Source organism: Agelaius phoeniceus, chromosome 5, assembly GCF_051311805.1.
Source record: "Agelaius phoeniceus isolate bAgePho1 chromosome 5, bAgePho1.hap1, whole genome shotgun sequence".
NCBI classification, from domain to species: Eukaryota; Metazoa; Chordata; class Aves; order Passeriformes; family Icteridae; genus Agelaius; species Agelaius phoeniceus.
The window spans coordinates 9090001-9116317 of record NC_135269.1 but is presented as its reverse complement, the minus strand read 5'-3'; the positions used below and the strand labels follow the sequence as shown (position 1 = coordinate 9116317).

The following is a 26317-nucleotide window of genomic DNA, read 5'->3' as shown; positions in this document are numbered from 1 at the left end:
TAACCTCAGAAAAATTCCAGCTAGAAGGAAGCATCTCCCACAGTCTAGAAAAAGGTATCCAAATCACAGATACAGAGATTTTATAAGAACACTTCCAGTGTATCTTAGAGAACTGGTAATGCAGCTGAACAACTCTATTTTGCTTCCTGTAAAACCTCACACTGAACATGGATAGGTTTCATAGTACAAGCTCCTATTCTTACATGGCAGATACACTGAAAACCACCAAAAATGTTATATTCCATACAACAATTATTTAAGTTTACAGTAACTGATATTTTGACTAGTTTACCATTTCAAATACTGCATTAATCAGATTTTTGGTTCAGGCATTCCTGACCCTGCCCTTAATTGGCAATGAGGTAGGCCAGATTGGAGTAAAATATTCCAAATAATTCAGCCTGGGGAATATCCCCTGGACTGGACTTATAACTTTAGTGACTGGGAGTAGGCTATTTATTTTTCTCAGTTTGTGACCAAAGTATTAAATCAGAAAATCACACAATCATTCAGGTTGGAAGGAACCTCTGGAGGTCATCTAGCTTAACCTCCTGCTGAAAGCAAGACCAACACTGAATTCAAACCAGATTGTTCAGATCCTTGTCCAGTGAGATCTTGAAAAACTCTGAAGATGGGGATTTCACAACATCACTGGCTAAGACATCCTAATACTTATCTTCATCACAAAATACTTTTTTCCTTATAACAAGTTGCAACTTCCCATGCTTCAGTCTACCACACTTTCCTGCTACACACCTCTGCAGAACGTGCCTGGCTCCATTTTTCTGACAACTTTGTAGGTATTGACCATCTGCTATTGGGTTTCCTCTAGACTGAGTCAGTGTAAATCTTCTCATCCAAAATCTAGGAGTTTCACCAGAGAAGGCAATCAGGCATAATTTGTCTTTTGGTAAATCCATGTTGGCCGTTTCCAATCACCTTGTTCATGTGCTTGGAAATGGCTGCCAAGAGCACCTACACCATGATATTCCCAAAGAGGCTGGTGTGCCTGGATCCATCATCCATCCATCATCCTTCCTGTGTCTTTCCAACAACCACCAGCTTCCCCCAGTCTCTGAGTGGATGCAGAACTCTCTCACAGCCAACTCCCTCATCACTCCTGAGCTCTGTGGGCTGAAGCTGCTCATTTTTACAAACGACACCTCTTCTCTCCCATTCCTTTTTGCTGAGCTGGTGAAGCTCAGGTTCTGCTTGCTTCCCAGACACCATGTATTGCTATGTGTACATTTGGCATGGGTCCCCAGAATCCAGTCAATTGTTGTGCTGGTTGAAGCATGAGAGCCTGGTTTGGGTTATTTCTTTCACCACCTCCCACCTCTGAGGTGACTAAAGCCCCACTTACAAACAGATGCCAAATTCACACGTGGGAGGAGAAAGAAAGCCTTGCTTTGCTCTTTTACAAGCAACACATAAGATGGACAAATCAAGATGACAGTACTTATTTCTCAAGAATGTGTTAAAGAACTTGGGCTTGATTAGCAAAGATGATGACAACATCCTGACATCATCAAATTGCCTGACATAATGAAGTTCCAATTCTACAGTATTTGTAACAAACAAACAAACAACGCCCCGATATCTCCCACAAAACCCCCTTATACTTTGGAGCCTAGATATAAACCTGGGCATCTAAAGAGCAACCAACGCCAGGTGAAAACTACAACACACATTTATTACTGTCTCTATTTTAATTACTGTGAAACGCTCATGGTACTGAACTAACCACAAAACTAGTTACTTCAGAGAAGAAAAGTTATGTTTGAGGATGTGGGGCAGGTAGTAAATCTAATCAATCTCTTAAAAAAAAGATAAATTTAACCTAACCTCTTCCTCAAAGCAAAGCAGTCTCACTAAAATCACTAAACCAAAGTCAAAATCAATTTTTTTTCCTACGTTAAGCCAGAGAACATCAGATGGAACATTCAGAAAGAAACAGCAGTGATTGACGCCACATTAAGTTTCCAAGAGGTAACTAAAAGCTAATGTTGGGTTTTAATTGGTCTTTGGTTTTTTTTTTGTTTTTTTTTTTTAATTAAACTGTGATTTAAAAAACACAGACCTATTAAATTTTAAAAATGAGAGATAACATTAAGCTACGTCAACTAATTTATTTTTAATATGTATTACTATTGACCATAAAAAGCAAATGGATTCATATAGAAAAATATTCAGAATTCTAAAGGTACAGTGAAATTAACAAAAATAGACATATACCTGTGCTTTTCAAAATATAGTCTAAGAGTAATATAACTCAAGATTCTTGATATTTTTATATACTCCATTTACTTCTTCATCTTGATGACATTAACACTTAAACAAAATTTAAAGAAATATTCTTTGATAAGTGCATAAATATGAAGCAGGGACTAACTTTCCCGTTACTGTATCTGACAGTCATTCACTCTCCAGATCTTTTCCTTGTTGCCTTTTCCCTGTTTCTAGAACACCCCTCACTTTCTTCCACCCCTACTCTGTCTTTCCCTCCAGCGATGTTAAAACCAAGATTCTCATATTTGAATTTTTTATTTTGAATTACAGTAATTCCACAGCTCCCTCTTTAATCTATTCAATATGCTGCAGTTAAGAACAAAAAGGCAATCTCCCCCTTTCCCCCCTTAAAAAAACCCCAAAACCAAAAAAGCCCACCAAATATCCCACAGCAGCCAAAACTTTCCCTCCCCAGTAAGAACCCTCTTGTTGCTGAAAGAATGAGGGGGAGAAGCAGAGGGATTCTAATTTGGACACAAATATTGTTTCCTCTAGCTCCACAAACCCAGACCATAAAAATGCTGCCCCTTTCGAAGTCCCTCAGTTCCTTTCTCCAAGCCAACTGGCAAGGAGGCAAAAACAAGCTCACTCTTCCTTTGTTGTACATGAGAAATTAAAATGTAAATACATTTTAAAAAGCTGTAGCATTAGGACTGAATTTGATAGAAATCTTGAGCTGTGTTTTAGGTTGGTTTGAAACTTCTTGGTATTTTACACTACGTCAGACCTCCCACAAATTGGCTTACCCAGATGAGAAAAATCATGATTAAGACACGTTCTTGTTCTGAGCAGCTCCCCTCTTCAGAGGGGCACAAACATTGCTTACAGTAAGGCTCTTGGCTAAAAGTGTTTGCAAAAAAGGAAAGCAAATCCTGCTGTAATATAGCCTTCTCAACTGGATATATGCAGATTTATTAAGCATATATAAAGGTATTTAAAGGACTGGAGGCCACATTTAAAAATGTAAAGTAGTGCAGCAGTGGTTAAAAATACAAAATATCATAAAAATGAATAAAAAATTGTATTATTCCTTAAAAATTACTACTGCGTTTCTGTTGTGCAATGGAAGATTCATCAGCCATGTCAGTAACTGGTACAGGAGAAGGTAATTTAATTGGTGGTGACAGAATGGGACTGTGCTGAAAGTTGATAAAATATTGTCACAAGAGTTGCAACACGCTTCAAAGAGCTGCTATTTTTATTTAACAAATAATCATTTCTCAAAAAAATGTGAAAGTAAAGACAGACAAATTTGATGTAAACAGGATGGCAAGTGCCACTAGACCCCCATTCATGAGAGAACTCTCTAATGAAAATATTATGCGAAATATGAGATATTTTAAACTATTCCTGCAGTCTTTGTTAGCTACAATATCCCCTTTCTTCTGGCATGGGAGATGTCCACTGCATTTCTGGCTGAATTCCATAAAGCCCTGAATAATTTTCCTCAGCTGACAACTGTCACCACATTTATAGAAAATAACAGCATAGGGTTTCTAAGACAAATCTATCTTAAACCACCACTGAACGTGTTGGAGTGACACAGAGTTGAAATGTGTCTTCATAAGCAGTGAGTCCAAGTCCCAGGGACTCAGGGAACTCTCCAACAGCCCAGCTGAATGCAGCTGTTCTCCCACTGGGAGTTCTGTGCAGGTAATGGCACTCCCAAGGGGCAGATGTAATCACACTCCATAAGAAACCCCAGAATTGTTCCCTCTACTGACCCTTCTCTGTTTTTTTTTTCTTTGTTTTATTTACTCTTTTAAACAAAGTACTTCACAAAAGCATTTCACAAAGTATTTTCAGAAAAGCAGGCACCACACACTGTCTGGAATTAGGTTTTAGCTATAAAAGATGGAAATGGATCTCCTCTTCTGCTTACCACTAACAAGAAGGCTCTTCAAGCATAAAAAGTACCTTTCCAGTTATAAAGTTTGAATATAAGGGAGCTTCAGAACATTTTGCATTCTTTGCTGCTTAGGAGCTCAATAGGTGCTTTCCTTGAAGTCCCTGAAGTTATCAAGACTTATTGCAAATTCTCTGCCTAGAGAGTGGAGTCCAAGTCAGTGGAAATTTGCTTTTCAATGACACACTCACTTCTTACTTATCTCAAAAGCCAGACAAACTCAGCCCTTTGAAAGCCTAGCACAGAAACTTTACGTTCTCCCTACATAAGCAGGAAGTACATTAAGCAGAGACTTACTGGCTGAAATTACTCTTAAAATATATTTTAAAAATACAACAACTGAAGAAATTCAGAATTTCTCTCAGTCCTTCATTGCAATGCTTTGGATTTTTTTTTAAGCATTATTCAGACCTTCATTTTCATAACTGCATTTTGTCATTATGGTACTCATTTCTGGAAATTAATGCTGATCATCCTAACCAATTATGTGCCTGAGAATGGTTTAATTTGTAATGCATATCCAAAACCAAAACACTGCACTGTGTTTAAAAATACCCTCAGATAATGTAGGTTTATTTTTAAGGAATTGCATAGAACTGGGAAAATCTGTTTTATCTCAATATCCTCCAGGTTTAAGAACAGATGTTCTGGTTTTCATTAATATCAGCTTTCTTTCAGTGATAAAAGTTTTGCCAAGAATAGTAAAAAAGTTCTCAGTAGTTTAAGTACATGATTATTTTAAATGTCACATGCCCTTCTGGATCTTTTAAGTCTTTAGTGAGGAAAAAAACCTTATACAAGCCTCAGCAGCAAAATGCTATTTATTTATTTAAGAGCAGCAACAATAAAGTAGCCAATACTTTATCTCTGGAACTGCTTTCTCAATATCAGGAGTTATACAGAAGTGACCTGATACACACCTTTACTAGTAGTTTAAAACAGTAGTTATTTGTTGACACTTTGCCTACATATTAACATTTTGGCAGTTCACTCGAATTAAAAAATGTATAGCCATAATTAATAAGGAAGTTTCCAAGGGAACTTAGAAGGGATGAATAAATTCAACTTTGATATGTAAATCACATGAGTTTCTTGGCTATAACGTCCAGTGTGTGAATTAGTTAGATTAGAACACATTTATACAAATAAATTTGCTTAATGCATGGCAAATTATACATTTCAGCTGAGTTTAGAAACACAAGTAAACTGTGTTTCAACACCAAGTGTATATTATAGATGAATAAAATTTAACACAGACTGAAAAAATAAATTTATTTAAGGTGTAGCAGGGTAATTTAGCAATAGAAGTTTCAATAATGTATTAAGCTACATTCTGCAGTCATTCAGAGTTTATTAACGAATTATAAACCAAATAGGATGATTTAACAGATAAAGGACATTAAGGGGACAATCCTTCAAATTTCTCCCCAAAACATCATCCTGACATTTGCTGTGCATCTTATGCCTCCACGTGTATAAACAGGAAGTACAAATTCTTTTAAAATATTGACTAATATTGGCCAATATTGGCTAGGATTTACTATTTAGTGAGTTGTGCTCAGGTACTCACAATAATTAACCCGTCTCAGATGCCTCACACTGAACACAAACAGGACTGGAATGGACCCATAGACATGGAGATGCTTTGGCACAATTCCCCACATTTTTTAAGGAGGTGCATGCCAAGTAACAGGTAACTGTCCTGCAAGCATTGCCACATTTCCCTCTAGCTGCTAAATCAGCTTGTCTGGTTCATAGTTCATTAATAAACTATGAGAGGCTGCAGATTGCTGAAAATTTTATAGCTCATTAACCTGCTACACCTTTAAACCTTTTCAGTCTTTATTACAATAACTGGCCTTAAGTATTGTCTTAGCAATATAGCTACCCAAGTTCCTTTCTACACAGGTTTGTTTTTAGATAAATTTTGTACATTTTCATTATTCCCTCAAAAATCCAACAAGACACTACTCCTATCTACAAAAGAAAAATCTTGATGTGAAAATCTTGATGAGACAAGACTGGTGGTAAAGGATTCCAATCAACCAGTGCTAAATATATCTGGGCATTTCACAACCTTCTTAAGTAGAATTTCCATATCAAGTAGGAGAGAAAGTAAAAGATGAATCCCTCTGAATGCACTCGCTGTGAGTGTGCAAATGAAGATGTGCAGCAGCTGTCACTGACTTCAACGCACTGAACATAAATCAGTAAAGGCACTCAAATCCAGGATGCATTGGCAAAAAGCAGATCAGGACACAGACAAAGCAGTCAGGACACAAAATTGGTTTAAAAAAAAAACTGTTTTGCTACCACCTACTTGCACACTAAGAAAGTGAACATTATTTAAGGACAATTTTTTGAATACTTTTAAAATCAGGGAGGCAAAGGAGACACATTCATGCCCTAGGACTGAATATCAGATTATAAGGCAAGTTGGGCATCTCAAAGCTGTTGAATAACAGCACAACAGCATAAGAGAGGTATATTTTTAAAACAAAATTAGAATGCTTAGTCTTACATCCACTTTTCTTATTAATAACCCTAGAACAAGACAATAAAGTAATTAATAAAAGAATTGAAGTTTAAAAGGAAAACATAAGGCAAAAGAGCAGAATCTTCTGTAATACAAATAAAAAGTTATTTTTCCTCACGAATGGAAAAATAATTTAGAGGAAATAAGACATCAAAACTGGGAGGGGAGAGGGGGGCACTGAAGGCAGGGGGGAAACAGGCCAAAATGTAAACAGCTCTGAAATTATTAATAAATAAAGACTTTGAATAAAAATGAGTGTCTGAAAGAAGAGTACAGAGAGTAACATTAAAAAAAATTAAAGGTGAATAAATAAACGTGAGGTATCTGGCACTCACTTGAAAAAGAGGTGGGCAAGGGATTGTTGCCATATCCATAAATACCTTTAGCAGTTCAGCAAAAAGATGCACTGCTATCTGTTAAAGTGTCTTTTCTGAAATTCCCCCTTTTTTTCCATATTCCATAATTTTAAACCCTGCTGTGACCCATGAAATTTCCTGGAATTTCATTTATAAATTTGTTTGCAGGTACAGTACATAAACTTTTTTTTCACACCTATTTTTTTTTTTTGTTATTAACATTCTGTCTCCTCTATGTCTGCACCTAAAACCAACCTAAATATTTTCTTAGAAGATAGTGTTTAACAGGATGTAAGTCATATATTAGTTTTGTAAGAAAACATACATTTTCTAGTACTCCAGCCATAAAAACCACCTACCTCCAAGACCTGTTTCCAGCCTCCAGCAGGACACCTTTTCCAGGATCATAAATGCACTCTCCTGGAAGGAAAGGCCAGGAAGGCGATGACAGGGTGTGCGAGGAAGGAGCTGGAATGTGTGGAGCTCTGTCTTGGGCTAGGGGATCAGTGAGGGATTTGGGGGTCAGGATTAGCAGGCAGGGCCAGCAAAGTGGGAATTGCTGTGCCAGACAGTCTCCAGAAGGATGAGGGCAGGTGAGACCTTCTCCAGACAACAGGAGGGAGCCTCATGTGATTCCTCACAAGGAACGTGTCCAATCCTATAGCATCCCATGAACTCTCCTGCCTTGGCCAATTCCCAAGCCCCCAGCCCTGGAGACAGCAGTAACAACTGACCATAGGGTTAGCCCTCCTCCTGGGGGGAAAAACAGACTCCCTCATGGACTTCTGTGTCACAACTTCTCCTAATTTCTCCTCTCCCTGTCCCCTGACTGGCTTAGCATCCCTGGTGGCTGCCCCCCTTCCCCTGGAGGCCAGTCCCCTCTGCCCAACCCTTAGCTCTGCCTCCCACCCTGTCCTAAGTTAACTATACAATGCTTTTATCACCAATTGTCTGCTGTTTTGCACCTTTAAGTCTTGTGGGCGGCAGAGGGGCAGGGAGATAAATCAGCAGCTACCTCACTCACTCAGGCTACAGCCAACACCCCAGCCACTCAGGCTGTAGCTAAATCAGACAGTGAGCCTAAGCCACTGGCAGTTCTCTCCCAAATTTGCCCTAAACCAAAGCAAATACATACCCCTTCCCCTCAAGCTGCCTGCTCCACGTGGCTCCTCCTCTTTCTCCTTGGGTTCCTCCCCTTCAGCTGCATGAGACCCTGCTGGAATAAAACCTTGCACAAGAGCCTTTCTTGCCTCCGTTGCTGAGCCAGTTGTGGTGAGTGTTGAGTGGAGGTTTGACTGCATTGCCCAAATGTTAACTCAACTTGCTTTTCACCAGGAGAGGTTTGCTGGGGACAAGAAACAGGCAGCAGCACCTGCCATTCTGACACCTGCATTTTTATAACCTCAGAATCTGCCAGTGGGACACCACAGAGATCCAGGAGACTCCTGGGGCATGCAGATAACAAGCCCTGGAACACAAGGCAGCTGAGGAACAATCCACGAGGCACTCTGCTAAACCAAAGCCTTCAAAACATGGGAGGACTCTGTAAGGATGTGAAGATCTGCCCTGACAGCAGTGACCATGAGATGGTGAGTTCAGGAGAAGGACAAAACCAAGGATCACAACACTGGACTGGAGGGAAGAAGGCTTTGGCCTCTTTGGGATCTGCCTGGGACATGGGACACCACCCTAAAGAGAGAGCTCCAAAGGAGCTGGTTCCTGCTCAGGGATTATCTCCTCCAAACCCTAGAAGGGTCCATAGGGACAAGCTGGAAGTCAAGCACAGGCAGCAGGAGGCCTGCATGGATGAACATCATGAAACTCTGACATAAAAGGGAAGTGGAAGCACTAACTTCAAAAACAAGGAGACAGACACCACCAAATATGCATCCTGGTTCACGTGAATTTGTGTGATATGTGGGTCTAAGATATAAAAACCCCCAAAATAACAAGAGATATTAATCAAAATAAAAATAAAGTCATCCTTCAGAATTAAGAGGGAACAACGTGGCCCAAAATCTCAGGTTTACCATTTTCTATCTTTATATAACTGCGTTGAAAGACTTTTCCTCATAATTTGAAGCTGTATAATTTAAATGTAACATTTGTACAAATACTCAAATGAAAAATCTCCCAAAACATCAACAGCCATGGAAATACATAAATGAAACAACACCTAACACCTGTAATGATTGAAATTAGGTTATTGCTACTTTTAATCCCAGCTAGGTGTTACTGCATGACCTAGAGAACTTCCTTTGGATCATTCTGTACTGTTCTGTCAATGTTTTTCTTTAGGATAATCTTCCTCTCCTGCCCTTCTGAAAAACCACTCAAACAAGGAGCCTATCTGACCTGCTTTCTTACACACAAAAATGTTACAGAAAGTGAAGTCACACTAGCAACCAACTCATTTCCAATCACGATTCTTTGCAATAACAGTAATACTGCTACATAAAACAAGCATAATTAAGTCCCTTTTAAAATAAAAATTTCTAAGATGCTCCCTAAAGAAAGATGGAACAGAAACAATGGTTTCCAAAAGAAAAAAAAAAACTGTAGGTGTTTTCATAACAATTACAGGTTTGATAAGTTGGAAGAACAGAAGTCTGTTGTCAAAAGATAAAAAAGAAGTTTATTTCAAAAAGAAAGGTCACACCACAGCAACTATATTGTTCTTCAGAAAAACAGCCTGCTTAACTTCCAGAAAGGGATGATGATGGGAAAAAATGTGTAAAACCGCAACGAGAATTTTCCAGTAGCAACGCAGCACTTCAAATGTGAGTGTGTGGTAAATCAAACAAATAGCAGTGAAAAGTATGATCCAGCTCTCAGTGAATCATCAAAACCAGTTGTCTGTAGACACACCAAACATCAGGGGCCTTATCAGCTAAGCAATCTGTCCCAAGAATTAAGTTCCTGTTCAGAGCAGTGGAAACCAGGCACTACTTTCCCTTCTCAAATTAAGTGTTCCCTCAGTGATTTGTGAACAAGAGAACATCACCTACTGAACAGAAATGTTAATTTTGCTACTGATGGTTTTCACTGTATTACAAATTGGAGTTTGGTAGTTTTAAAATGCAGCCTTTGCTTATCTCTATAACTTATTGTAATGTGGCTACAGCAAAATTTTAGATTTCTAGGATTAAGTGACCACTAAATCTGCATTATCTTCAAAACCTTGTATGACTTACTAGCCCCAAATGGCTTTAAAATATACAGCAACTCACACCTAAGGAAGACCTGAAGTTAAAAGTTGAGATGATTATATAAACTCTGATCAAAAAAGGGAAAAATATAAAACTTATATAAAACTGACATACCAACCAAGAAAATTAAAAATCAGACATATATTTGCACCTGTTTCACTGCTGTGTAAAATAAGCAAGGAATTATAAGGCAAAGTTTGCAACTTTATGGTTGCAACACTGCACACAAGTCAAAACCCCTAAAACTACACTTCCCACAGCAATTTTAACTCAGTTCAAATTTGCAAGTAAAGAAGTTAGAAATACACTATGCTATTCTGCCTCTTAAATACTACAAACACTGAAGCAGGAATGTGGGAATCATAACTCTAATTTTATTAGCTTATATGAATTCAAGATCTCAGAGAGACTATTGCATTAAATATCCAAACATGTCTATAATACTAGTTAATAGTAATTTGTTTATTCTGTTTATGAACCCACTGCTGCCCCTTTACTATCTCTGGTTGTTGCAGTTACATATGGAAATAATGTTAAGAATGTGAAAATACTACATGGTCTGTTCAATCTTGATTTTTTTTTTTCAAAGCTATTTTTATTTAGATGAAACACAGAACTTTTTACTTTTTGGTTTTACACAATGATAAATGTGTATGATAACTCTATCGTCATCCATTGGTTTAATGTTAACACTACAGCAAAGATTTGGAAGTCTGCTTCCCATGCTTAGGAATAGTGATTATCACTAGCCTTCAATTCTTCAATTTTTCAGAACTATTAAATTCAGTTTAGGGCTTTTTTGCACACCTATGATGAAGAAAGTTTGTGGCTAGTCCAGAACAAAACTTGCTTCATTAGAATGATAACCCAGCTTCGGGAAAATATTTTTATGTTCCCGCCTTGCCTTTCAAAGTTATTTTTTTCTATATCAAGAAACTTAAAACATATTTAATTGATGCAATTTTTTTTTTTGTGAGAACAAAACTGTGGTAACATAATTGTCACCCTTGACTGAGGCAGAAACCAATAGGAAAAGATGTAAAAAAAATTAGATTAGTGACTTAGTTGACAAAGATCACTGAAATCTTCACTCAGAACTAAGCACAGTAACTTCTTCAAAAAAAAGGGTCTTCTCTAAATATCACCTTGTTAAAGCAAGGTTTTAACAGATTAACTGACTGGCTTTGTCATATCTAGAACAGCTTTTGAGAATTCCCTACCACAAGTGCCAGAAGCCAGTTAATTAGGAAATATAAAGGTGCATGAAACAGTACATTTTCATGTAAAAGGCAGTAAGAAAAGTCTCCTGAGGCATTGGTTTTATACTTTTTACTCAAACATTAACACAGCAATTTCATTTAAAAGGATTTAAGTCAATGCACACCTACCGCTTTGGACGCTGGCATCGGTTCCCTTGGAAATCTCATCCAGAGAGTTCCCAAGGCTGTGCCAGAGGCACCACTGCAGTCTGCTTTAAAGCTCTTCAGGTCAACAGCACTGATAGCCAGCACTGATAACCAGCACTGATAACCAGCACTAATAACCAATGGAAAAGGCAGAGCCAGGGACAGGCATCTGTCCTCTGGAGCTGCCAGCCCTGCTCCGTGTGTGACCAGTGGTGGTGACCCTGGTGCTGCAGGAGCCAGAGGAGACAGCAGACAAAAGAAACTGGAAGCTGTAGTAACAGAAGGCATCCACAATTCAAGTCTCATGAAAGTAACTTTAACAGGCAGCTCTTAGAAACATGACTCACTTTCCTCCTCTGGTATTGATTCTGGCTGTAGCCAGAAGACATCAAGAGGAAGCACATGAGCATTTCTACCAAGTTAAAGGTTATGACCCTTTTATTGCCATTTTTGAAAACTGCAGCACCTGACTCAAAGAGTTATGATATAGGCTGATAGCTGAAAACCTCAGTAGCATTTCCACTATTTAAATTCACAGTGATCTTCAAGCACAGGTAAGTATTAACAACATGAAATTCACCCATTCTATTGTTTAGGATAACCAATAACTTTAACCACTGTGGGACTCTAAAAATCACGAGGGTTTTAAGTTAAACTTCCTTTTATATCATGGTTAAACAACATTTCTTTCATTGAGTAAAGTGTTACACACAAAAAGGAAAAAAAACCCCAGTATTAGATTATTATATTACTGTAAATTCCAGAATGTACTGCTATCAGGAATTCAAAACAAATTACTACAGCAACCCTTTAAATAAAAATGAGAAACAATGCAATAGCTATTGAAGACCATCCACAGGAGCAAAAAAATTAAGTGAAGCTGAGTTAGAGACACAAGTTTCTGAAATGCTGAAACACAGTTTGCTTTGCTCTAACACTGGAAGATGACTGAAAACTTCAATGCAAATTTTGTCTGGAATGAAAAACTTTATACATGTATTTAATGGAAGATGTTAACTTTTACAATGGAAACAATTCTAATTCCTCTGTCTATCATCTAATTACACGTAACAGATTTTTACTGTGCAGCATGAATTACTCCATATTGAAGTTAGGTAAAACAGCACAAACAGTTGGCCACAGCACTCTAAACATGCCAAGTCATGCTGTTAAACACAACCACTGAGCAAAGTGGTTTCCTTTTCATCTGTTCTATGAAATAGGTCCTAACAAGGAAGAGTGTTCTGAGTTACAAAAATGTAGTTAGGCAAGTGGGATATTAAACTTACATTCCTGCTAATGTAAAAAATCAGGTTCTGATCTAAAAACCTTAAAAATTCTTTAAATTCAAAAAGCTTTGGAGCAGGCCCACAGATGCCAAAAAGAGTATTTGTTGGACATAAATATACTCTATAAAAAATCCTCCTGAAAAACAAAGATACTACAAAAAAGAAATTACCTGGAGTGTCTTGTAATGATCTTGATGTGGAAGCACTTTTTCTTTTTTCTCCTTCAAGAAATTCATTTCTAGCACACTATGTTTTTCCAGCAAATATTCCAATTCCTATAAAGTTTGCAAAATAAAACATTTGAAATTACAAACATTTGCAAATTGTGAAAATACAGATTCATTAAACCATTCAAACTAATTTAACTTCTGATAACTGTGATATTTGCTCTATTAATTGTCCCAGAGATAAAGTGTTTTGCAAGAAAAATCTGACTGCAGTCTTTAAACTGGCACAGTATTTTCAAGTGTGAGGTATTTAAAACCCAAGGCATGTCTCATGTATAAGGAATGACCTCTGTGAAGTGGCCAAGGTGCCCTTAATAACATCCTCTAACTTCTTCTGAACCCTGAAGGGTTCAGGCAGCTGGACCTGTAGTTACAGGTCCCTTCCAACTGGAACTATTCTACTCTGTTCCAATTATTTTCTTTTTTTTAGTATCTTGTTCTGCCTTTCTGCTCTTGAAAAGCAGCATATTAAATGTACTGTCAGCAAATTTTTTCACTGAAAAGGCAGGAATCCTATGACATCTATGCATGTATAAAATGATCTCTATCTACACCCCCAAAATGAATAAAATCTTAAAATATTCTGGGATCTTGCAGAGAGCCACCCTGGAAGCCTGCCCAATATGAACCTATAGAGAGAAAGGAGAATAGCACCACTGACAATAAACTTCAAAATTATTTGCTGTACAAAGAGCTAAAGATTTTTATTTTCCCTTAATGCAGCCATTGCTGTTGTACGTTGCTGGCACCCTTTCAGTTGCTCAAGAGCAATTATTTCTCCAAGCCATGCAGGAAGCCAGTATAGAAACAAATGACCTGCCAGGTCACTGCACAGCTATTCAAACAAAGGCACGACTGGGAAGGTCATGAGGAGGACAGAAGGAGCAGGTCTTCTTAGTTCAACCCTGCTTTTGGACAAAATAGTCAAAACAGTTTGAGTGACTTCACTGGTGAGACAGAAACACCAATCTAAAGCCTCTCTCTCAACCTGTCTCCTCTTCCAGCCTGGATTCCTGCTTCCCTTCAACCTTTCCTTCACCCACTTAGCAAAACCAGCCCATTGCAGACTTCCTCATCCTTGGCTCCAGTTATTCACCCTCATTTTCATCTCCAAAAAGCTGTTTTCTCCTGCCCCAGCACAGCTTGAGGCCTCCCAAGAAAAAGTATTAAGAATAACAGAAGTCTAACTCACTCTCCCATGCCTCAGTGACCTTTTGCTAATTCAGATGTGTAACTGCAGGCACAGCCCTGCTTGGTGCTCATATTGTATTCAGGTCAGAAGGAATATGAAGAATTTAGCTACTAGATCTCCCACCCCAAAAAAATTCAAAACAAAGCTCATGCTGAGAAAACTTGTATCTTCTTTTTTTTTTGTCCCTTTTTTTTTATCAGTTAAGCTAAAAAAGTTGTGTGTTTGTTGTTTTTCTTTTTTTTTTTTTCTGACCGTTCATGAAAATTCAGCCTAAAATAGACACCAGACCTAAAGAAAAAGTATTTCAGCTAAATTGAGTGGTGTGCCCAGTTCTGGCCAGTCTCTAGAGAGCATCCAGAAAAGGATAATGGCAATGGGGAAGGATTTGGAGCACAAATCTGATGAGAAGAGGCTGAGGAAAAACAAAGACTCAAGGTGACCTTATCTCCTGTAGCCAGGTGGGGGTCAGGCTCTGCTCCCAGGACAAAGGGACAGGACAAGAGGAAATGGCCTCAAGCTGTGCCAGGGGAGGTTCAGGTTGGACATCAAGAGGAATTTCTCCATGGAAAAGGGAGTCAGGCCCTGGCAGGGGGTGCCCAGGGAGGTGGTGGAGTCCCCATCCCTGGAAGTGTCCAGGGAATGTCAGGATGTGGCACTCAGTGCTCTGTGCTGGTGACAAGGTGGGGACCTGGCACAGGTTGAACTTGGTAGTCTTGGAAGTCATGGAAGTCTTTGATTCTAAATTTGGCCTGTTTCTCTGGAACTTGGCTAATTTCTATGAAAAAAATGAATTTCAAATTAATTTTAAACTTCTGCCAGCTCCCCCTATACTTAATTCCTATATAAATGCCAAATGTTTTCCTTCAAAATGACTATTCATACCTTTTTGATTTTTAGTTTTTCTTCTTCAGCACTGCAAAGCTTGATTTCAAGGTTTGCAACAGCTTGTTGAAGGCAGCTCTTGGGTTCATTTGTTCTCTTTGTCTCAACATCAGCTAAAGTCTTGTCTTCAGTTACATTTGAAGAGGCCACTGGAACATCTGCTTGAGCCTAGTTCAGAGGAGAAAAGTGGAACTGAATCATCTCTCTCAATGCCTCAGGGAAGCAAACTCTCCTTGGATTAGTCATTCCATGTATTCACTGAGTGCACACTGCAATCAGTGGTCACAGAGAGGGAATACAAAGGGTTTGTGCTAAAATAAATATCTCATCCTTAGGCTAGACTAACAGGATGAAAGTAATCCAGACATCTCTAAACATTTAGTGACTGCTGTTTCAGTAAACTGTGGAAGTACAGAAAACAGGTGAAACGCTGATGGTAAGCCCACATTTTCAGAAACAAAGTTGTTTAAGATGTTTAAAACATTTTGTGGTATAGATAAACAAAATTCGAAGCTTTATTTCTCCCCTTAAAAAAAAATGAAGAACGGGGCAAAAACTTGTTCTTTTGCCACAAAAGAACTCCAAGGAAAGAACAATTAAGGTACATTAATTCAGCTGCCACTTCTTCAACAACCTGAAAGCCAAGCATGTGGCTGTGAGATTTGGGTGGTGAAAGGAACATCTCAGTGTCTTTACTGAAGAGAGGTTTGACTGATCATCCACCTCATCCACCCCCAGCACCTTTTATTCCAAACACGCATTTAGAAAATGCATGGTCTTTCCCATAAATATCTCTCAAATTATTCAAATAAAGTAACAAACAAAGCTGAGATCTTGACTGTACATGGATATATAAGATACAGTAGACAAAACAGACAGAGAGAAAACTGCAGTTGGTGCTCTGAACTCTCCTGTAAGAAGCAAAGAGAAGCCATATGTGCCAATTCCATTTCTGAGTACTACTCAAGATCAGAGTCTGGCACCACCAAAAACTGTGAGTATGGAACCTGTAGCAGGGAAGGATTTTTTTACCTGAAACCTCAAGAGGCTCTGGAGATAGAATTATAAAATTCAGTTCTACTAACACCACCCTCTAATAGGTATAAGAATATTTTATTTTAGTTTTCTGCCCACCATTTTCCTTTCGTTTACTCCTTAGTGCAAAGTCAGCTCCATTTTAAAATAATGTTAAAGGACCTGCTCTCAACTCCCTTCAGCAGGACTCACTAATAAAGTTTTTTAATCTGGACTATTTCCTGCATTACAGAGAATTTTTAGAGAATGATGGGTCTCTCAGTAGCTGAACAGAACAAGATGAGAAAAGCTGAAACATGAACCACAACTAGAATTTGCACACCCACTTAGTCTAAAGTAACAAAGTGTATTTTTTATTTTTCTGAAAATTACCTAACTAAATGACTTTATAGTTTTAAAAAATACCCCTAAGCCTTAGTGTTCTGGAATAACCCAAGTTCTCTTTCCAGAGAACACAAAAGCTAAAATTGCTGGCCTAGCTCAAACAAGAAAGGTTGAAGGTTATTCACTGTTAGCCAAAATTTAAAAAGGCAGGATCTGTGGTGGCTGAAGAAAATCACTTTTTGATCATGCTTCCAGTAAAAGACATTTACTTATCAAAACTTTGTCAAAGAGCCTGATGAAGAGCTTCAACACAGAAAATTACCGCGCCTGGCATCAGTCAAAAAAGAAAACAAACACTCCTCTCTCTCAAGAAACAGAAACCCATAACTTTTGGATTTATACATTTCTTTGATATTATTTGCATTTGGTCCGATCTCTTCTTCACTATTTATAGGCTTTCCATGCTACATTAGCCTGGGAATGAACACAAAATGGTAACTTATTAACTAATTAATTCACAATTTGAGCCACACTCTTTCTGGAAGTGTGAACATACAGATGCCCCTCAAAGGAAAAAGATAAGGCTCCGTTAAACCAAAACCTGTATTTTGTGAATTTTTTTTAAATAGTTCTAAAGAAATGCATTTAAATGATCAGAAAATGAAAATCTGACTTAATCATGAAATTCAGCTTTCACCAGGAGCAGCCTTAAGACTTGATAAGTCTACCTGAAGAAGAAAAAACCAAGGAAGTGCTGAAAACAGGAGAGCTGACAAATAGCCCAAAACCACTGATTGCTACACAGTGAGAAAGAGCCTTTTCTAATTGAAGCATGTACTACCCCACATCCTGAAACAAGGAAGTTTACAATGAATTAACAAGTTCAAAAGGGGGTCACTGCAATTAATGGCAGTAAAAAACTCGTAAGGGTAAATCTATTTAAGTCTCATCTGCAGCAGCTCTTGTGATTCTGATAGAATTCTTATGATAATCCCCAGGCAGAAAGGCTTTTTCCTTCCTTGCTCACATAGTTGTTTAGTTGAAAACTAAACATTTTCACACCCCAAAAAGAAACAAAGCTCAGTTCTCAGCAGCACTGCAGCCACCTGAGAGATTAAGAACCCACAACTAGACCACCAAAAAAAAAAATCAACTTTAAAAGTAATGGGGAAAAAACAAAGTAAAGCAATTTAACCCCCCCCACCTAAAATTAATATCATTATAATTAGGTAAAGATTAAACATTAATTCTTTAATCATAGAACGTTTTGGATTGGAAGGGACCTTGAAGATCATCTTGTTCCAATGCCCTGGCATGGGCAGGGATGGGATGCCTTTCACTACACCAGGTTGCTCAGAGCCCCATCCTTGAAAATCCTAAAAACCTAGTTGAGAAAACATACAAGTATGACAAGCTTTAACAGTAGCCAGGTTTTTGAGAGAACCTTCCTGCTGATATTTCCTTCATGCCTGGAAGGAAATCAGCATGGAAATCACCATCAGCATGCCTTTTAACTTTTAATAACTCCAATACAGTTATCTCTCTTGCAGCTCAGATCAAAGTAGTATGGTTTCTATCAGTTATAGGTTTCATAAACAATCTAAAAATCATTTTACTCCAAAGTCTACATCACAGAAATCCAAGAACCTTTTGCCCTTAAAAAGCATTTCAACCTAAACGTGCACAAAAAAGATGCAACACTGATATTTAATACACTGAGCTCTCACACTGAAGACCGAAACTTTACCTGTTCTTCAGGAACAGCTGGATTTATCACACCCTTGCCTGTTTGAATAACTGTTGCCACATTATCACTTGATAAAATGAAAGGGTCAGAAGGACGCAGGCAGGAAGAAGGCACAGAGTGCTCCAGGAGAACATCAGGAGATCTATGGACTTCAGGTACTAAAAAACAGAAAACACACACAATATGGAGAAACACCCAAAAATTAGTTTTGTTTCTGGAGTCCATGCCTAGAAAAACCCATCACAAGTCTAGTCATACTAAGCTTATGTACCTCTTACAATTCAATTGCACTGAAAAGTAATTCACCTAAAGTGCCTGAGTTTTTCAGTAGTATCAACTTAAGGACAATCAAAATCATAATAAATTTAGACTTACACAATAAATTCAGTCACAATCAATTTAGACTTTTAATTTACACAGAGGTTTTACAAGACAACAGCTCTCAAAAGGATCAGTTTTAACTCTGTCTCCTTTGATTCACACAGACTTACAGCTTCAGCATGATCTGTAACCAGTTTCAGTCAATGGGAAAACTATATTCATAATTTCCCAAGTTTTATACATTCTGAAGTTAAAAAAATCCACAACTGTCTTAGAAGCCACATACAGTTTGCCAAGGCACACAATAAAATAGCTTTATATTTTTTAAGAGATAAAAATACAACAAAGTACATAACTCTCTATCTAATAAACTTGAAGTGGAATCAATTCTGGACTGAGAGCTCTTCTATACCAAATTACAGTTATACCATAAAATGCTTCAATAGTGGATCAGCATTACCAACCCAGCACAACAGAAAATATTGGTTTTAAAAGAATATATAAACTAAACAAACTAAATAAAAAGAAAGAAAAAGAGAAAGCTTTGCATACATTCCTAATTTAACAGCAAAGTCCTGCAAACTTTTGACACTGTCATTTCCAGGTGTGTCATTGCAATAGGCAAAAAAGCACATCCAATTGTTTCAGAAAAAGCAGCTCCCATTATTATTACAACTCTAGCAACATGTAAAAGATGCCACTAGCCTGGAGCAAGGCTCAGCCTCTGGATATCCTGTTCCACACTGCACAAGTACTCAGTGCAAACCAGGGTGTACAACTGGCCTCGAGGCATTTAAAACTCACACTAACCCTTGAATCCAGGCACTCTCTGTCCCACCTTCTTCAGCTGCCAGTTCTAGGATTCAGGAATAACACAGAGGAACATGCAAACCACATTGAATGAAAATAAGAAAGAAAATAGACCATGAGGCAGAAAAGTATCAGTAGGGTAACTGCAATGATAGTAGATCTGGATGTGGCCAAAAAAATAGAAAAAAAAAAAAATCACAGCTCAGCAGAAGATGGAAACTTGGCTGAAAAGCCTAGAGGAGAGTATTTCAGCAAACAGAACAGGAACCAGTTTAGGTAACTGCATTTTAATAGTTAACTCTTCTCCACAACTGGAAACGGGACTTTTTTGGCTTTCTTTTAAATACCTTAAGATAAAACTCCCCTTCCATTCCAAATGTCTCCTTTCAAATGCAGCTTCCAATAACAATTACCTACTCTGTTAGTTCAAGTGGCAGTGAAGTGAAATAGAAAATGATCTTTTTGTATCTAAACAAACCTTAGAGTCTCAGCTTCATGCTATCACTTAATGGCATGAGTCTCAGTTTTAAATCAATTTCCATCTGATTGAAAAACAGCTAAAATAATGTACCAGGCATCTTCTGACCAAGCAGGCAAGTGGCTCTCTTACTAAAACTGTCAGCTCACATGGAAAAACTGACCATGATCCTTGTGATGAGAGTGTTCAACCTTTGGTGAGGATTACCATAGCACAGGCATAGTTCACATATAAATAATTTATCACAAAAGTAAAAACATCCATGGAGACTGGGCACCTATGAGGAGTGTAGACTTGCTGAGATTAGAGCTTTAGGTATTCACATATTTTGGGGTGTCCAATCCTAGAGACAAAACTCCATTTTTCAGGTAGTAGAGTTTTATGTGCAATCTCCTACAATCAGGTGGAGCTTTCAGTAGTTTAATTATAGTAATGAATGCTTTGCATCTTGAAGGGGAGGAAAAACCAAACCAGAAACAAAATCCCCACCCCTTAAGTTGTCAAAATGAAGCCTAGGAAATGAGGAGCAACCACTGGTGAGCACTTCTGAACATTTTGGTTTAAAGTTTTCAACTAAACACATGACCTTGCAGAAGACAAGAAAAGGTGGCAACTCTCCAAGGTATCATTCAAACATCTTTTTTTACAAAACCTTCTTTTCACTTTTCAGCAATGCTAAAGATTCATAAATTAGACATTCCTAGAACTGCATGTGCTATGTCTGTAATTCAAGCTCTCTTAATTCATTCCTCTTGTGTATATACTGGTGAAATTGCACTTAATTCAGCTCAAAATTCGCTTATAAAGAGAACTCCTAAATCATTCCTGCTTACCATGCCTTAGTTGCCATAATGGAACAGTTTCACAACCCCTGAAACAAAAACTTGCCTCTGTTGGAACTACTTGACCTGACTTCAACAGGCTAAGTCTGATGAATTTTCAAATAAATTTATTGTTCAATGATCAGAGCTGCAGCACTATAGAGAAAAGAAGCATTCACTCAATCACAGGTATATCAAAAGTCATACACCTGAAAAGGCTGAAATAAGATGCAGATATATGTTATTGCCAGAATTGTACTTTAAAAGTATCTAATAATTTCTGAAGACCAGGCTTCCCAAAATTAAGAATATTCTGACATAAATTTGTATGTAAGAGCTGCCAGAACCATGCAGTTTGTTAATAGCAGCAGAGAGCAGGGACAGCCTGATCTTCAGAAATTATTAGATACTAATACAAGGAAATGCAAGGAAAATTCCATGTCTTTTAGCTGGTAATGAAGCTTAAACAATTATTACAATTCCTGGGGGATCAGAAATTCTGAAAACAAAACCAAATGGATGAACATGAGCTGTTAAATCAACATTCCAATTGAGTCCCATCCTTCGTACTGAGTGAAGGATGAAGACATCAAATATCAAATGTATCACATGGGCAATATTTACTAACTGGATGTTAGTTATATCTAGCAATTAAGAAGTAATATGACAGCAGAGCTCTGAGAAAAACACCATATAAAAATTATTTGACATATTTTTGTAGAATGTTGCAAACTACTTCTAGCACAGTTCCACTACATGTAGGTTTCAGCTGTTAAAAATAAAAAAAAAAAAAACCCAGAAACAAAATTAAATTTCCTTCCTCAACTCCCCTTTCTTGATATTACAATTCAAGGACACTTTCAGTTAATCTGCATACACTGAAAACTCTATCCCTGAACATTTTCATTAAAAGTAACATTCAGGTAGAAAGTTTAAAACTGGTTTTGTGACCACAGTGGGAAAAACCACTCTGATGCACCCTCAAGATGATTTCTGGTAACTCACAGCACAAAGCTCTTCCCCACATTTTATTCCTCCAAAGCCAAACTATTCTAGAAAAAAAAGAATTGCATCTACTATCCTAACATTTTAAATCTACAGCCATGTGGTCCATACTACCAAAAAAACAGTAAGAAGCCCAAGACCAATTTCAAGGGCAAAATTGCAATGAAGTCACCATTGAGGCCTTAGAAATAATTTCTGAATTCTGCCTGCACACTGAAAAATACAGCTACAGGCTTCAGTGTTTTGTTTTATAACTTCCAAACAGCAGACATGGAGGAAATTCACAAGGTGAGTAACTCCTCCTCTGGAAAGTTTATCAAACCTTGGGTGCATACAACGTTATCACCCCCCAGATTTATCAAAATCACCCCAATAGCACCATAATACATTTGAATTTTTCAGCAAGACTTACTAAGAAATTTCTAGGGTAAGACAGGAACATGTTTATAGATAGATAACATAGGGCAGACAATTCAGTTATTTCTGTTACTAAAACCATCCACCTAGAAGTCAATGCCCAAGAAGCACTTGGACAATACAATTAAAACCTTGCCTATTGCAATAAACTAATTTATTCACAGCAATATTTGCATGAAAAAGTCACTTAAAGATTTTACAGTAACAAAATATCCAGAATTCAGGAGTTTTCTTTTAATTTTGAAATGTTTAAAATACCTTGGTATAACTTATCCCAGGACTTCTGTGTCACTTAAAATCATACAAAAAACTTCTGTGTTATGTACAAATAATTTCAATCCTACACACTTTACAGGATTTTACTGACAGACACTGCACAGCTCTATTTGATTTAATTTATTAAACACATTAAAACATGCTACTGAATTTCAGCAGTAATTTTAAAAAACAGTCAAAATGACAAGATGAATAATAAAGTTATTTGGAAAAATATTGTTTCCTTAGTATTTGTTTCCGTCTGTTTCAATGACAAATAAAACTAATTATTCTGTAAGAGATAAAAGCAAGAAATAAATTAATAAAAACATTTTAAGAACATGATTTACAGAGAGCTCATGTTAAGAAAAATCCCTGCCTTATTTTGTATCATTTATTCCTCATAACAATACAATGTGGGTTGTTGGTCATTTTTTCCTGGTGCAGCAAAAGTGTTGTTCTGTTTTGTGAAATCTAGACCACAACAAAATCAGTAAGACCTCCATAATATTTTTTGTTCTATTGATAATATACATTTATCAATAAACTTCTATCAATTTTCTAAAATCCAGACAGGCACCAGGCACTTGTATAAATTAATACAACAGTTCCCTAATGTTTCTGCTTCTGCTTGACAAAAAGAATGTGTAATATATTTTTCAATTATATAAAGGGCTCAAGTAAAAACGATTATTCTCTTCCCCAAAGCAAGTAAAACACTTCATCACAATCCCATTTTTAACTTTTTCTGTTTTCCCACAATTTGCAACAAATCTTCCACATTCAGTAGAAAAGAATATCCTTTGAATGAAGAACTTTCATTCCTTTTCTACTGTATAAACTGAATTTCTCTTTCATTCCTCAATAAAGTACAACTTTGAGAAGTGCAGCTTCCCAAAATAATTGCTCAGGAACGTTCTTATGCTCAAGCTTTGACTGCTGGCTATTCTTTTATTGTCCATTATTTTGTTGTGTACACCCTTCTAAGCCCTGATTTTTACAGTGAGTACATAATGATGGGAATAGAATATTAAGATTTTTTACAGTGATTCTGTCAGTACCTGTAGGAAATGCTGCCCAAGCAATAGCAGGAGATGTGGTCTGCTTTTCACCATTTCCAAACTCATAACTCTCTGCTGCCTGGAAACAAGAAGAAACTGTTACATATTTTACAAAATGCTATAAATGTCCATAAAATAGTTGAAAGTTGTTAAATTTCAAAGCAAAGTTATCCAAACAGCTTACCTCAAATCCTCCAAAGTCATCATCATCCATCCTTCAGCAGGCACTAGAACACAAAAGAAATCTTGATTTTAAAACATTTTCATAACCTCATCCCCCGCGCGCTCAGGAATGAGCATTCAGTCCTTCCCTCCAGTCTCATCTGCACATCCCACCTGAAGTCTCCATCATTTTTTAAGTCCTAAAACAGATAAAGGGGCCTAAATGAGAACTTTTTCACACAGAGGATGCAAGGCCAAGAACTGCAAGATCTCGCTTAAGAAGCGCTTTTTTATTGATCGAGTTAAATACAAAACATTAGGTGTTTTACAACAGAACTTGGGGAAAACATAAGCACTGCCCATCAACATAGTCCAAGATCATTTGAAAGTAAAAATGCAGGAAAAGCTTCCTCATAGAGGAAAATATGAAGATGTCACCTCAATGTTATATCTAAATATTTCAGGTATAGCAAACTGGTCCCCGGTACCGCTACAAATGGTACAACAACCATCAAATAATTTAGTCTGGATATATATCTATATATAAAATAAACAGATAAATACATAAATATGTATAAGAAATAGGATTTCTGACCACCAGACTCCAAATTGTAGGGTTATCTTTACTCATAAGGAAAACAATCTATCTTAATGCAGTCGTGATCTACCATCGACTTCGTATAGTTTTGTGTTTATGATTTAAAGCATAAAAAATATTTTCCATTGTTAAGTTGCTTTTCCAAATCAGCACTGTGATTAAATCCAAAAAGATTTCCTGCTTTTCCCATATCTTCTTAGCTGTCTGGCAGCATCAGAACAAACTGCAGCTTGGAAAAAGACTGTGGTGAATTTCTGGAAATTTTTCTCCTACCACAGAGGTCCGTCCCTAGGTTTCATGGAGGGACTGATTAAGATTTTACAAACTGATCAGCATTTTTGACTTGCAGCCCTGAATTCTGTGGCATTTGGATATATTTATAGTTAAATTGCAGTTCCTTTTAAAAAAAAAAAAGCAGGCTAAGTTACTCAGCCAATGAAACTAACTCAAGATATACAAAGCTGTTGAAAGAAAGGTATTATGTATTAATAAAATATATATGTATATATCTGTAATTCTGAGAGGTAAATGAAGGAAGGATGATCCAAAAAACCTATATGGTCTTTTTAGGATGTTAAAATGTTTATAAAGCTAACTGACTTCAGTTAAAACAGTCTATAGGCTGGATAAACTTTCATTACTGCAGAAGAAAAGATGGAAAGGGACTGTTTACAAGAGAGTAGGTTCAGACTGGATGTTAGGAAGAAATCCTTTCCTGTGATGGTGGAGAGGCCCTGGCACAGGGTGCCCAGAGAAGCTGTGGCTGCCCCATCCCTGGAAGTGCCCAAGGACAGGTTGGATGGGGCTTGGAGCAACCTGGGATAGTGGAAGATGCCCCTGCCATGGGACTGGGTGATCTTTAAGGTCCCTTCCAACCCAAACCACTCTGTGATTCAATGATAAATCATCACTATCACAGTGTAACTAGAAATATTTGTCTAAACTGGAGTATTGTTCAATAGTCGCATGTGGTATAAGAACTCCTAGGGACTAGGAGGTGTTTTGTTGGCTCTGTGTCAGTTGGGTTTTGTGCTGGTTCATTTTCCAAGAGAGAAAGAAGGTAATTGGGTATTTTTCCAATCAGTGTTAAGGTTAATTGGTCAAACATAGCATGCAGTCTATTAACATTCAGAGCTTTAACACACAGCTCAAGAATGCAGCACGTGTGTGCAGAAATAATGGATGGAGATTGTGTGGACAGCACGGGACTGCAGATGAAGACAGCACAAACTGAGAATGACACTGTATTCATGCCACATTCTGGGAAAAACCACCCAAACCAGACTGAGGATTGACACAATTGCTGCACAACCCAGTGTTCAGGCACCAGGCAGAGCAGCCAGCTGGAGAAAGGGAGCCTTTAGAAAGGCAAACAGGTATTTTATCTGTGATACATTCTGTATCACATCAACAGGTCTTACAGGCTCTACACAAAGTTCCTTCAAAGCAGATTTTCTCCACAAAATGCATGAGACATTATTCCCACCATCTCAGAACTGGCTCTGTCTCAACCAGAGAAATTACATTCAGCACTGTATTTTAAAAACACAAACTGGAACGAGTTCAGAGGAGTTCAACAAGAATTAAAGCAACTTTGGAAAGGCATGCTAAAATGGAGAGTCTCTAAAAAAATAAAAGGCAAACAAAAATAGAAAATATGTAAAATCATGTTCTAAGAAGTGATTAACTACTTTGATTTCTCTTCAAATACAACACTGACCTGAGGCAGTAAAGACAGAAGGCCCTGTAAGGAAAACATGTGAGGATTTCCATTTCTCCTTCAAGAGCATTTATAAGAAACTATGCATAAATAAAACAGAACTTTTGATAGAGAAAAAGAATGTAGGGCAGAAGAAAAACTGGAGAGCAACCTGTTATTGAATCCATCATCTTTTTTACTGCATTTCATATACAGTTTTTTAAGCCTGGTAACAATCCCAGGACTATTCTGACCTAAGATTACCTTTACCCCACAAATTTGAAACACAGAC

General features: G+C 37.5%; 1 protein-coding gene across 2 annotated transcripts in view; it reads right to left on the bottom strand.

The window, feature by feature from the left end:
* CCDC91 (coiled-coil domain containing 91) overlaps nucleotides 1-26317 on the bottom strand; it is a 114592-nt gene that overhangs the window by 68198 nt on the left and 20077 nt on the right. For both annotated transcript variants that reach the window (XM_054631728.2, XM_077178266.1), the window contains exons 2-6: nucleotides 23751-23793; nucleotides 23567-23645; nucleotides 18399-18556; nucleotides 15293-15460; nucleotides 13162-13266 (exon numbers count right to left, since the gene is read on the bottom strand). In XM_054631728.2, the coding sequence (XP_054487703.2) occupies nucleotides 13162-13266; nucleotides 15293-15460; nucleotides 18399-18556; nucleotides 23567-23645; nucleotides 23751-23780 (540 nt within the window). In that variant the 5' untranslated portion in view covers nucleotides 23781-23793. The remainder of the gene's footprint in view (nucleotides 1-13161; nucleotides 13267-15292; nucleotides 15461-18398; nucleotides 18557-23566; nucleotides 23646-23750; nucleotides 23794-26317) is intronic.